Source organism: Neolamprologus multifasciatus, chromosome 5, assembly GCF_963576455.1.
Source record: "Neolamprologus multifasciatus chromosome 5, fNeoMul1.2, whole genome shotgun sequence".
In the NCBI taxonomy this organism is placed as follows: domain Eukaryota; kingdom Metazoa; phylum Chordata; class Actinopteri; order Cichliformes; family Cichlidae; genus Neolamprologus; species Neolamprologus multifasciatus.
The window spans coordinates 18,993,182-19,006,565 of record NC_140443.1 but is presented as its reverse complement, the minus strand read 5'-3'; the positions used below and the strand labels follow the sequence as shown (position 1 = coordinate 19,006,565).

At 39.0% G+C, this 13,384-nt stretch overlaps 1 protein-coding gene across 1 annotated transcript in view; it reads left to right on the top strand.

Annotated features, from left to right (window-relative positions):
- LOC146518427 (voltage-dependent calcium channel subunit alpha-2/delta-2-like) overlaps positions 1-13,384 on the top strand; it is a 52,016-nt gene that overhangs the window by 9,728 nt on the left and 28,904 nt on the right. Inside the window, exons 3-9 of the mRNA XM_085158713.1 lie at positions 6,538-6,654; positions 7,430-7,489; positions 11,582-11,626; positions 12,011-12,146; positions 12,237-12,368; positions 12,480-12,537; positions 12,632-12,682. Coding sequence (XP_085014839.1) covers positions 6,538-6,654; positions 7,430-7,489; positions 11,582-11,626; positions 12,011-12,146; positions 12,237-12,368; positions 12,480-12,537; positions 12,632-12,682 — 599 coding nt within the window. The remainder of the gene's footprint in view (positions 1-6,537; positions 6,655-7,429; positions 7,490-11,581; positions 11,627-12,010; positions 12,147-12,236; positions 12,369-12,479; positions 12,538-12,631; positions 12,683-13,384) is intronic.

The window sequence follows — 13,384 nt, the reverse complement described above, 5'->3', positions numbered from 1 at the left end:
GTTGGACATCAAGGTTTTTAGTGAGCATTGCTCATGCAGAAGTAAATAATGAATTCCTAATAAATATTTTATACTTAGGATTAACTCAAAATAAAAGTTGTTTGTTTACTGAAATAAAAGAACATTTTAATGTGGAAATGTAGCTCAGTTGCAAAATAATGTAAGCAAAAGGCTGAAAAAAAAAAACCCCAAAAACATTTCCACTGAAGGTTTTTTACAAAATGGGATTTTGATTTGTTACATTCACTGACTGCAGGTAAATCCAGATTGTACTTGTTTTTATTTTTTGTCTAATTGTTCACAGTGATCTGGTAGACTGTCATTAGGAGTGTATTCAGTTTTCTTTTACTTTTCATTTCCAGCATATTTTCAACATTATTTAGTGTAACAGGTGGCTGGGAGGGGTTGTCCCTCTGAAGGCAAGTGCCAGAGACCAGGACCAAAGATCATCTGTAGGGGGCAAGTGATCCCTGCTCTGAGGAGATGTGTGGGGGCGTTCCCTCAGCAGAGAGCAGTGGCACGTGTCCTCTCTGTTTGTGTCACACCATAGCAGATGGTCAGCCTGCAGTAATGCCTTGATTTGAAACTCACTTGTTCATTCAATCCTCATTAATCCCGCCATGCTTTTAAATCACTGCAGATCTGTTCAAGATTGTTGTCCTTTGCTTAGAAAGTTTTCTCTTGGTGAGGAAACCGTTATTCACGTCAGGCATCATCTTAATTCCTAAACCAGGGGTTCGCATTTATAGATAACTACAGCTGTCACAGTTAGCTGGGTGTAGAGTAGTTCCTTGAGGACCCCGAAGGCTGAATTTGAGAGGCATGAAAGTATCAGTAAAATTCCAAAAACACTGGTTACCATGACACTTTGGGAATATAAGATCAGGAATCATCATGCGAATGATATGGTAATTATAAATAATGTTAAATAATGAAAGGACCATAAGTACACAGAGGAGAATATAAAAATGGGTGGGAAGTGGGGCAGAGCTGAAACAATTTAGGACAGAACGTAAAACTCAAAACAAGATATGAGAGACAATAACCAACAAAGTGAAACAACTAAACTAAAGATTGAGATAAGCAAAATCACAGAACATGAAACGCTGATGAGGCTAAAACAATTATCCAATATACAAGACAACTCAAGTACCCAAACTCTAATAATAAACTCTGTGAATGCTGAATTCAGTTCAGTTATTCTAGCATCAACAATTGTCACCCCAAGGCTAACTAGAACTTGAATATAACTCTATTCTCACTTGACTTTAGGTTTCTAGTTCTTTCTGCTGGCAGAAACAGTAAAGAACTCAAACAAATCAGCCTTTTTTTAGTCTTAAAGAAAGCCGACACATCTGTATAGGTCAAATTAAGACACCTTGTATAAGCCATCAAAAGTAATAAGGTTAAAAAGTCTGCAGCTCTCCTAGAAATTTTGTTGTTGTTTTGAGCTAAATGCTAACGTGTTCACGTTGCTGTGGTCAGTCAGGTCTAACATCCTGACTGTCCAGTTCAGCTCTTGCACCTTTCTGAAGTGACATTTTCACATGTTCCATACATTTCACTGAATAAAAAGGTGCTTCTATGAAATAGGTCACTTCAACATCTGCTATGTAAGAGTATTTGGTTCTTAAACCAGTCAAAATGGCAGCTCATTCCAGAAAAGAACGAAGGACGATGTGACTCTGTACCGACAAGAAGTATCAGTATGTTAGCACAATAGCACTGGCTATGTAGCATAAACAACAGATGATAATGGGAATGTTATGAGTTTTATATGTAATTGCACAAAGCAAATCAAAGTATGGGAAAAACAGAATCTTTTCTTTATCATGGTAAATTACTAAATTTATTGTCTTTTAACCATAGATGTCAAAATTTTTAGTGGATATCCATTAAGACTTTTGCTATTTCAGTTTGAACTTGTGTTGAGGACCAGCAGCTTGTATACAGAGGGGAAAATAAGCATTGAACGTGCCAACATTTTCACACTAAACATTTTTAATGGAGCTATAGATGTGAAATTTTCTGATGTAATGTAGACATAGATAGAAATCAAAACAAATAAGTCCAAAAAGGAACTTATGTGTAATAAAGTGGAATGACACAGGTATAAATTGTTTTATCAAAGCCAACCCCCCCGCAAAAAAAAAAAAAAACCCCAGCTGAAATCTCTGTATTTTAAAAGCAGGCCTACCCCAAATTAATATTAGAGGGTTCAGTCCTATTTGATGGCCTATGAAAAGGTTTTTCTTTGGCACGGTGTCACATAAGAAGCATCTCTTTATGAGTAAAAGCAAAAAGCTCTGTCAAGACTGTAGTGACCGTATTGTTGCAAAACGTACTGATAGTGTTGGGTATGAATGTTGCACTGAGCACTAAGGCTGGGAATAAGAACCATTTCTTATAGTAGTACAGTTTCTGTTCCTGTTTCTAAAGTAGAATCACTGTGGCGATCGCTTTAAAGTCTCTTTGTGCTGTTGGTTTTGTTTTCATACCTAAATACTAAAAGAAAAATCATATGTGTGTCCTCATGAATCTGATAGATCGACCCGATCAATTACCTGACTTGCATTTCATCTCAATAGCCCTATTAGAAATATATTTAATGAGGAAAATGCTACCAGGTTCAATACTTATGTTCCTACATGGTTGTTGTCTATGTTTTACCCACATAATGTGTGTCCTCAGTGGTGCTCCTTGATGGATTCTACACAAGACCTAGTTCTTCACAGACAGCACAGTTCACAGAAACACCCTGTTCATCGCTGCATGTTCCCATCTGTGCAGCATGGGCCAGTAAAGCATCTGGTCAGTATTCAACATTTGGGACATTTTAAAGTTAGGGAAGAAAGCTAATTTTAGGGGAAAAGTCCTCTTGCAGTCTGTATGTATGCTTGCCAAACAGATTCATCCAGATCACTGCCTTTCTTTTTGGCTTATCTTAATTCTTTCTCCAACATCTTTGCATGTGGGATAGATAAACCTGTTCAACTTGCCTGTTAATGCAAATATCTAGCCAATACCAGCCAATAACATGGCAGCAACTCGATGCATTTGGTTCATGTAGACTAAAGGTGACCTGTTAAAGTAGTAGTTCTCTGGTTGAGAAATGTCTTATTGATCAGAGGTCAGAGGTTAAACACTCTGTGCTAAGAAGAAGAGTCAAAAATAACAACAAAAAAAACAAACAAATGTTGAAGCAGATGGTCTACAGCAGCAGACTACCACACTATCTAAACTTCACTGTACTCAAATGGCTTCAATCTGTGACAAAGTGGATGAGCAGTTGCAATGCTCTCCATTTGTCTGGCATCTCCTGGTGTAGGTGTCCTGAAGTGGGGAGAGAGCAATCTTGCAGCAGCGTACGGATCGCCCTCTGAAGAGCTTTTTGGTCCTTAACACAGCTGTTCCCAAACCAGGATGTGATGTTCTGTGTGAGGATGCTCTCCACAGCGCCTGTATAGAAAATCCTGAGGATCTTTGGAGAGACCCTGAACTTCCTCAGTTGCCATAGGTGGTACAGACGCTGCCTAGCCTTTTTGGTCTGGACATGAATGTGGGAAGACCATGTCAGGTCTGAGGAGACATGGACACCGAGATATTTGAAGGACTGCACCCTCTCCACTGGAGCTCCATTGATGATAATGGGCTTGTAGTCTCTGTGCTGACTCCTTCTGAAGTCCACCACCAGCTCCTTGGTCTTGCCAACATTCTTCACTTCATCCATGTAGGCCGCCTCATCGTTGTTGGAGATGGCACCCAACACCACTGTGTCATCAGCAAACTTCACACTGGTGTCAGAGCTGTGGGTGGCTGCACAGTCTGAAGTGTAGAGGGAGTAGAGCAGTGGCGAGAGGACACATCCCTGTGGCGCTCCCGTGTTGATGGTGATGCTGTTGGAAATGCACTTACCCATCCTCACCACCTGACAGTGAGGAAGTCCAACACCCATGCACACAGACAGCTGTTGACTCCCAGATCCCTCAGCTTTGGGAACAGTCTGCAGGGCACTATTGTGTTAAACGCTGAACTGTAATCAACAAACAGCATTCTCACATAGTTACCCTGTTTAAGTTTAAGTTACGACCTTGGCTTCCTGTGCTGTATATTTTGTTCTTTCTAATCAGACAAATAAGGCCATGATTCTCTGCAAACAGCATTTCTTTTAAATCAACAGTATAATGCACCATAAAACAGTGTAATATTTCATTCCTTTTTATTTCTCAGAATGAACAATCAATTAATTTCATTACATGTACACGTGGATTTCAGTTCAGCATCAATCATCAAAATGCATTTTGAGAAGAAATTTATTTTGAGCAAAGAAAAGCTGCGTGCAAAAAATGTATTTCAGTGTTTGCTATTATCCACACACACACACACACACACACACACACACACACACACACACACACACACACACACACACACACACACACACAACAGCAGCCCCTCTCGCTCAGTTTTTGCATCTGCGCTTGCTCGCAATGTGCTGCTTGCGCTCTCAACATTTCTGCCCGTGCACGTTCAACTCTTTCTGTACACCGTTATATTTGTGTCACAAAACCAACCAAACCAATCACAGACTTGGATGCAAAAAAATCTGACTGGCTCGTTTGAGTTTTGGACGAAATGGATTCTGGGATATTGCATTTCGTCATTTTGAGCTGATTGGAGACCAAAACAGCCAATCAGATATTTTTTTTGCATCCAAGTTTGTGATTGTATGATTTTGTGGCATAACTATAACGGTGTACAGAAAGAGCTGAACACGCACGGGCAGAAATGTTGAGAGCGCAAGCAGCACATTGCGAGCGAGCGCAGATGCAAAAACTGAGCGAGAGGGGCTGCTGTTGTATGTGTGTGTGTGTGTGGATAATAGCAAACACTGAAATACAGTTTTTGCATGCAGCAATGAATTTTGTTCACTCAAATTTAGCTTTTCTTCACTGTAAATAAATTTCTTCTCAAAATGCAACACTTGCACCTGCAAATTTGTTTTACGTGCGCTCAGAATAGTGGCACAAAAATAACGCCATAGGAGTGGCCCCAACAGCACACATTGACACAGAAGTCACCAACCTTTGTCTCTCAAAACTAGGCGCCTGCTAATGCCTGTCTATCTGCTGTCTCCCTATCTCGTGTCCTTGCTGCACATTTCTTCGCACACTGTGTTCTCCTTTCTGTTGCCTCTGCTTCTCACATACACATCTGACTTATTCTCCCAATTCTGTGTGTGTGCTCTATGTGTGAGTGTTTAGCAGCTTGACCTATGGCCTACTTAAATGAATAACGAATATAATACTTTACTATCGTTAATACAACTAAATCCCTAATACTACAATAATCTATTCTTACAATATAGTCAGTCTCTGCCAGGCTCAGATGAGAGAGGAGAGGCGAGCTGAGTTACCAAATCGATGTATTTTTCGTTTTTTTAATTAAGTTTGGGGGGGACGTTTTGTTAAGTTTCATGTAGGATGGGGTTCACTGTAAATAAATTGCTCACCTCTGGAAACCCGAAATGTCTGCTGAGTCTGCTTCCCTACCACCTTCCTTGATGTTCGAGTCGGACTACTTTGCACAATCCTATAGAGCACTTTAGAGATGTGGTGGACCAGGAAAATCTCATCATGGATGTGTACCTGACAGATCTACAGCAACTCTTTGATGCTGTCATGTCAATATGAACCAGAATGTTTTCAGTACCTTGATGAATCAGCGCCATTAAAAATTAAGGCAGAAGGCAAAAGGGCCTAAACCAGCACTAGCAGTGTGGCCACGATTTAAGCTCTAACAATTTCAAAGCAGAAATGATTCTAAGACAAATATTGTGGAAGGTATTGCTCCTAAATAAAATCATTACTTAATACAGCTCCACCCACTATCCGTCCAGTGTGATTCCCAGATGTGTCCCACTGACCTGTAAAGTTTCCTTGTGTACTTTCTGTGGCTGTACCAAAGCTGTACGGCAGGTGCTCTGAATTTAACTTTCTCTGTGCGGTCCTAATTCAAATTCAGACCCTGCAGAGAAAAGCATTAAGAGTGTCATTTGGGTGTATCAAGCTTAAGACCCCCATGTGTATAACACGCATCTAATTTGTAGAAAGTCCGCCGTGTGATACAAATATGCCTTTTTAATTTAAGCATAAATTAACTCTAATGTAGATTATTTCTATATGTTTTTTATGACATGGTGATAATTGCACATAAAATTACTTTGGGTGCTTCAGTGTGAAAACAGAGTGTTCATAAATACTTATGCATGAGAGGAGACATCTTAGAATTAGACTGTACATGCAGACACAGCAAGTGCGCCTTCAATGAACAGATGAGCTTTCACATATTGTCGAGCTTTGAATCTTATAGCTCTGTCTCAGACGCTCTGTCAGTGTCCTTTTTTATTCTGCAGGTTCATGAAAAAAACGAGTTATTCATAGATAACTTATCCCTGGAAAAGTCAGCAGGAGTGAGGTTTGCACTCGATGCACATGTTGCACATGTTTTTAACAGCTGTCCATTCAAACTTTACAGATATACAATGAAGAAAGGCGTCGGTTTAGTCTGGTGAAGAATCAGCCTCGGAAGATTGTTGAAAAAGTGGCCTCGGATATTGAGAAACTTCTGGCTAAAAAGCGCAAAGCACTTGATGTAAGTATGTTTCCTTGTGATTTTTAAATATTAATTTCTTAATGCCATAATCATACGATGTTGCTTTAAAAAACCATGCCTTACTTATCACAACATAAAATAATCTGGTCCTTCTCATTTTTCTAATATTAGATAAATACAATCTCAGATGCACAGCAACTCGTGACATATTACGCTGTGTCCTTATTTAATTACCAAAAATCAAACTGCAGAATTAGTGTGTGAAAGTCTAACAAAACATTTACTAAATCTAAGGGAGTTAAGAGGTGTTGATAATCAAATATACCCAGTTAAAAGCATTCAGTTGTGTGTTAGCACAGTGCCAAGGAGGAAAAGATTTCAGCAATGATCTCAGAGAAACAATTATTGTTGCTGCTGTCAATCTGGGAAGGATTATAAAACCATTTCCAATATAGCGAGAAATGCTATTCACAAGGGTAAAAGCCTCAAAACAGCTGCCAATCTTTGCTGGAGTGGTGAATTTGCTGGGGTGGCTGTAGCTCAGGAGGTAGAGCAGGTCACCCACTGATCAGAAGGTGGTTCGATCCTTGGCTCCTCCAATCTGCATGCCAAGTATCCTTGGGCAAGATACTAGCCCCGAGTTGCTCTCCATTTCATGTCCTGCAAAATGCAGGACCACAGTATCATTTACAAACACCAGTTAACACAAGTCTGATTGAGTCTGTCTAATTTTCCCCTTCCCCCAAAATCATCTGATTAGAGAAATTGAACATGTCATCATACTTGCTTGTCTAATGTGGCTGTGTCTCTGTAGAGGTTAGCCAGTGAAGCAGAGCGGCTCCAGCGGGAGCATCTGTGGCAGGATGAAATCAAGGTAAGTCTCAATAACATTATATTCTCATTTCAAATTAGAAATATAATGTTACTCAGTTTATAGCTTTGATAGTTGTGCATGTAGCAAATTCAGCTCCATTTCTTTTACTTTCCATTCCCAAATGTGTGTTTTTTTAATTACTTGTAAGGCCTTGGTGGGTTTTTGTTTTCAACATATTCATCTTTACTTTTCTTCATAAGGCTTTTTGTGTTTGTAGTGGATTTGAACTTGAGTCAATCTATAGTCATTTCAAGGGGAAATTTTTTTTTCAAAAAAATAATATGTTTGAAATACTTGAAAATGTGTCAATTAAATAATTAAGGAAACGATACAGTGTATTACAATAATATATATTATTGTAATACACTGTATTGTTTCCCTAAAAACTTTTCAAAAAGCACGTCATTATACTTGTCATCACACATTTCCTCACATATTAGAAACGGTACAATTTTATCTTGAATTCACTGAATAAAATAATTCAGGGGTATGTTTCTCAGCCCTGTGTCTCTAAACGGGATGACCTGAGAAAGAAACATTTACACCAGGCAGCTGAGTGGATCCCTCTGCGCTGCGCTCGTCTGGCTGAAACAGATGACTGAGTGCACTCAGCCGTGTGGTTCTTTTGAGTCCTACACACATTGGCATTCCACTTTTCCACTCGGTCTGCTTCATTTCCCCGACAAAATGAGACGGGATTAACCTCATCCTCTCACATGGGTTCTCACATCCTTCTCAGAGGCACTGAATTCCCCTGTGATTTCAAAGGACTACATGTTTTTGGGCTCCCAGTTAGATTTCCACGTCTTAACTGGCCGTTGTTTTCGTTTCTTCTCTGTTTTTGAATGTAGGCAAAGTGATTTGATCATCAGAAGATGGTACACTGTTAACATAAAGGGAAGGACATGGCCACGTAGGCTGGAGTTTTTAAATGATGATCAATACTACGAGGCCGAAAGTGTGCCAAGTAAATAGCCCCCACACCATTACACCATCACCATTAGCCTGGATATGCTGTGCATTCAAAGATGCTCTTTCCATCTCTGTAAGCAGAGTCCGGTTGTGGCAGATGGCTGCTACTAAATAAGCATAGTTCTGTCAGAGATTGTTAAAAGGGAGTTTTTCCTTCCCACTGTTGCCAAGTGCTTGCTTAAAGGGAGTCGTTTGATCATTGGGTTTTATCTCCATAATTGTGGGAACTTTACCTTAGTATAAAAAGCACCTTCATGGGACTGTTTTTGTGATTTGGTGCTATATAAAGTCTGAAAGTAAAAAGGCCTGATCAGCACAGATTACCAATTTTACTCTTAATAAATATTTGTATAGAGATGGTGTTGTTTCCACTTGTAACTAGTATGTATGCTAAGCTGAGCAACCTAGCCTGCTTAGCGTGGAGCTCTATATTTAGCAGAAGGATATAAGTGTGATACTCATCTTCTTATCTGTCTCTTAGCAAAGATAGGAACAAGCATATTGTTATACATAAAGGTGAGGGCATGATGAGAAAGAGACAGACTGAAGAGACGATCTGAGTAAATCTTAAACGTCTCCTTTTTTATCATATATGAATGAAACTATCCTTTATCGCTGCTGACAGATTAATGTTAGAAGAAGCAGAGCTCATAGGAGAAGTTAACATGGTGGGTGAGCAGCATCATTTCTTTGGACTGACTGAAAAAGAACACTGACTGATAGCTCGGTGTTTTCAGAGGTGCTAAAACTTTATATTACTAACAACAGGATGACTAACGGCAGACTGATGGAGTTGTCATGTTAAGCTCGATTTAGGCTAAGGCGCTCTTTGGAGATCAAATCTGGTAATCAGAACAGGCCAAAAATAGGAACACATCCACCTCAGCGTAGATGTCACGCATACTCTGAAGTAAAGACAGTAACAGATGGCGATGCTCCACACAAGCCTAACAGCCTGTCTACTGATTCATAATGTGAGAGTGCTGAACAGAAAACAGTACCGAACAATAGGAAACATTTGGTGGTTACAGCATCACAAATGCAGCTTTTCCTTTTTTTTTTTAATGTAGTTTTAAACTAAAGACTTCTGTGCTTTTTTTGGCTGCTGTTTAGATGAAAGTGTTACTTTGGAAAGCTCTTGTGCTTTTTGTTAACATTTTATGGATGGAGGAATAATTTTTTTTGGGCTGTAACTCCTCTCTGGGAAAAAATGTTTTGGATCCGTGCATCCAGCTTGGGGTCTCGGAACAGCTGGTGCCTGTCCCCCCCAGCTGTGACTGGGCAAGAGGTGGGGTACACCCTGGAGAGGGGCCTGACCGAGAGAGACAGAGAACAACAAAGTCTCAAATCCCTGGATTCAAACTGCTTCTATTTGAGGTGCTTATTGGAAAAGATACACATGGGCTAAGTCACGAAAGAACTTCGTGATTTATCAAACAGGACTCTCTAGGTTTTGGGCACGGCCATGTTCCTGGGAGTCTGGTTGTTGATTGGTGTGTACCAGTTTGTTGTGTAGGATAAGAGTCTTCCTAAAACTGATCAATGGTGGTTCAGAGGAGATCTGGGTCATTACATCGTCTCTCCCAATAATACCCCAATTCCTGTCATTATAAGTTTACTTGTCTCTGCCTCTGTACTGTATGTTTTCCCCAAGACTAATTCATGTTTTATTAGTTTTGGAACATTTCTTTTAAATAAGGTTTGTGTGTCCAGGTGTTGGATAGTGTTTCTATATCTATGTTCCTGAAAATGCTATTTCCTTAGATTTAGCCTTACAATCCTTTTCCTGGGTGCAGACTGTCCTCACTCATTAGATTTGACCAAAAGGGAAATTTTCTTTAAGCCACTTTGGGTGAAAGCTGCTGGCGTGTACCTTAATGTTTCTGTCTGTTAATTTTCTAAATACAGATGTATGCAAAGTCCCTTTATTCTCTTTAAAGGTTATAAGATATAATAATTTTATTTTCTCCCTGCTGTACACTAAAATAATTTAAAATTGGGATTGATTTTATTTTAAAAAACATGATCCAGATTAAGACAAACAACCTTTTTCTGAATAAAAAACAAATATTTATTTTATAATTTAACAGTTTTCTTCCCTTTGACCCAGTTATACACTTGCTTAAGGAGGACTGAAAAAACCTCCATAGCACATCGTTTGGTCTGTTTAAATACTGTGTAATGTTGTTAGTTAACGTCCATTCAGTCAACGACAATAGAAAATCATTAGGTGGCATTTCATGGTCTATAGTCATGTGATTCAGTGATTCAACATGTCTGCTAACATTGTCTCTGCATCTACATTTAACTAAGAGCAACAACTATAACAAGGCTTGCCTGCTAAAATGCATTGGGTTTTTTTGCTTGTTAAGTTAAACCTGACCATCCTATAAGAATAAAGGCATTTTACAGTATTTGAAATGAGACTGCCTTGGAATTTTTTGATGATTTATCCACAAAAGCATGCTGAAATCCTACCATGAATAAAAAAAGCATTTCAGCAAGTTCCTGAAACTTCAGACAATATAGAAAACATTTCTGACCATCCAGCTAGTTATCAGCACACGTACGGCATCCACGCTCGTACGGGGGTTGTATGCAGGTATGAGTGACTTGCATGCCTGAGAATGTGAACGATAAATACAGATTTAGTAGGAGTATGCACAACTCTAAATCATGAACATGTATATGTAGCTTGTCCGCTCTTTATAAAATATAAAGAACAGAGAAGGTCACTCTTACAGATAGCTGAAAGAAACTCATCTCAGAGTGAATGTTCACAAGTGTGCTCATCAGTGAGTGGCCTTGTTTATTTTAGCAGCATCGGACCACATTTAATTCTAAACTGTATATAATTTTCAAAAATATTACTTAAATTATTAAAAAGACATTGATTTGGGTTTTTTTGTTTGTTTGTTTTGAAACAGGATTGTTGTATTAAAATAATGCAGTTTTGGACTTTCGATGGGCATCAATTTAAATGAACATGCATTCTAAGTCATGGCTACGCTTACGAAGAACTGTGCAGAGACAGACTTGACACATGCATGCATATGATTACTTGTCCTCAAACTGTTTCACAGTTGCAGCCTCTTCATATCTCCATCTGTTCTCTACTAGGAGCTGGACATGGCTTATTATGATTCCAAGGCAGAGCTGGATTATGTGAGTAAGGGACAAATAAACTGAACTTTTATTTTAAAAAAAACTAAGTACAGTAGTACCTTGGTTTATGAGTATGATTCGTTGCTGCTCGCAAACCAAAACCCTCGTATGTCAAAGAGAATTTTCCCCATGAGAAATGATTGATGGACCGCTCCGAGCTCCCAAAATATTCACAGAAAAATCCTTTTTAAAGGTATTTTCTATATAAGTCACTGACTATGAGTTTTTTGCTCATTACTCGTAGGTCAAGTTACTCGCAATCCGAGGTTCCACTGTATTTGGCTTATACTTACTTGACATAGCCTGAATTGACTCAACTACAGTATTAATATTAGGGAGAGAAATGTGTTTGTGCTTCATGTGCTTGTCTTCCTGTTCATGTAGTATTCCATGGATGGAGAAGGAGAGGTGGAAAATCCCTCTCACATCAAGCTGGAGTTTGTGTATGACCCAAACTTCAAGAATAATGTCAACTATTCCTACACAGCTGTTCAGATTCCCACGGATATTTATAAAGGAGGTAAGTAGAGTCCCCAGTCTGTAAAGACATGTTTGCAATTAGCTTAAGGTTAAGGTGTGTATTTAAAACATTTCACTGTTTGTTGATTAGCTCCCGTCATTCTAAACGAACTGAACTGGACGCAAGCGTTGGAGAAAGTCTTCATGGAGAATAGTCGAGAGGATCCGTCACTGCTGTGGCAAGCATTTGGGAGCGCGACAGGAGTCACTCGCTATTATCCAGGTAGGTTTTAGTTTTTAGGTTCCAGCTGTCAGGTAGGAGGTGAATAAGCCAAAGTCAAAGTAAATACTATGATGTGAATATTTTTTTCTGTTTTTTTTTTTTTTTTTGCAGCAACACCCTGGAAAGCTCCTGATAAAATTGACCTGTATGATGTCAGGAGGAGGCCCTGGTATGCGTTCCAGCTTTAAACATGTTTACATGTGGGCTGCATGCAATGGATTGAAGCAGATGAAGTTTTGTGTACTCTTCTTTGTTCCCCACAGGTACATCCAGGGTGCCTCATCCCCCAAAGACATGGTCATCCTTGTTGACGTGTGAGTATTTCTGCTAAACTCCTTTTGACCCATTCAGAGAATGAACATTCACTTTTCTTATTGTTATCTTAGTTTAGCATCACAGCTGGACACAAGCAAAGGCTAGACTGGCTGGCAATGTACAGACAGTCCAGGAAATTTTTTCTGCCCATGTGTTTTATTTTTTATCTTGATTCTCGGATTTTTCTTGTAACATCCAGTCGTTTTACTGAATTTCATTACTTTTCTTATGCCCCTCCTGAGTTTTTCTCGGTGTGCCTCTCACTGTTAACCATGCAAATTTCACCTCTGCCCTTCTTTCATTTTGCTCCCTGTTTAATTTTGAAGGTTAGAGCTTTAGGATCCCCTTTGGTTGTTGTTTTATTAACCACATTTTCACTTTCTGATGATGCAATATTATTGCAATTTTTAACATTTTGTGATATCCATATGATTTATCACCTTTTTTAAACACGTTATGTCCTCAAAGTTAAACTTTGTCATTATCTGTTCAATCCAATTTTTATTTATTTTTTTGCTGCAAAATGAGATGTTCAAGCTAAAACCTGCTAAATGTTGACAGTCAGTCTAATATCAGTTGTGATTGAATGCGGTCAAGTTGGCAAATACTTGCAATCTGTTTCTGATAATACAGCAACTGTGATAAATCATAGAAAATCACATATCTGTTAAAGTCTACAGAGACGGAAAATTATTAGATTT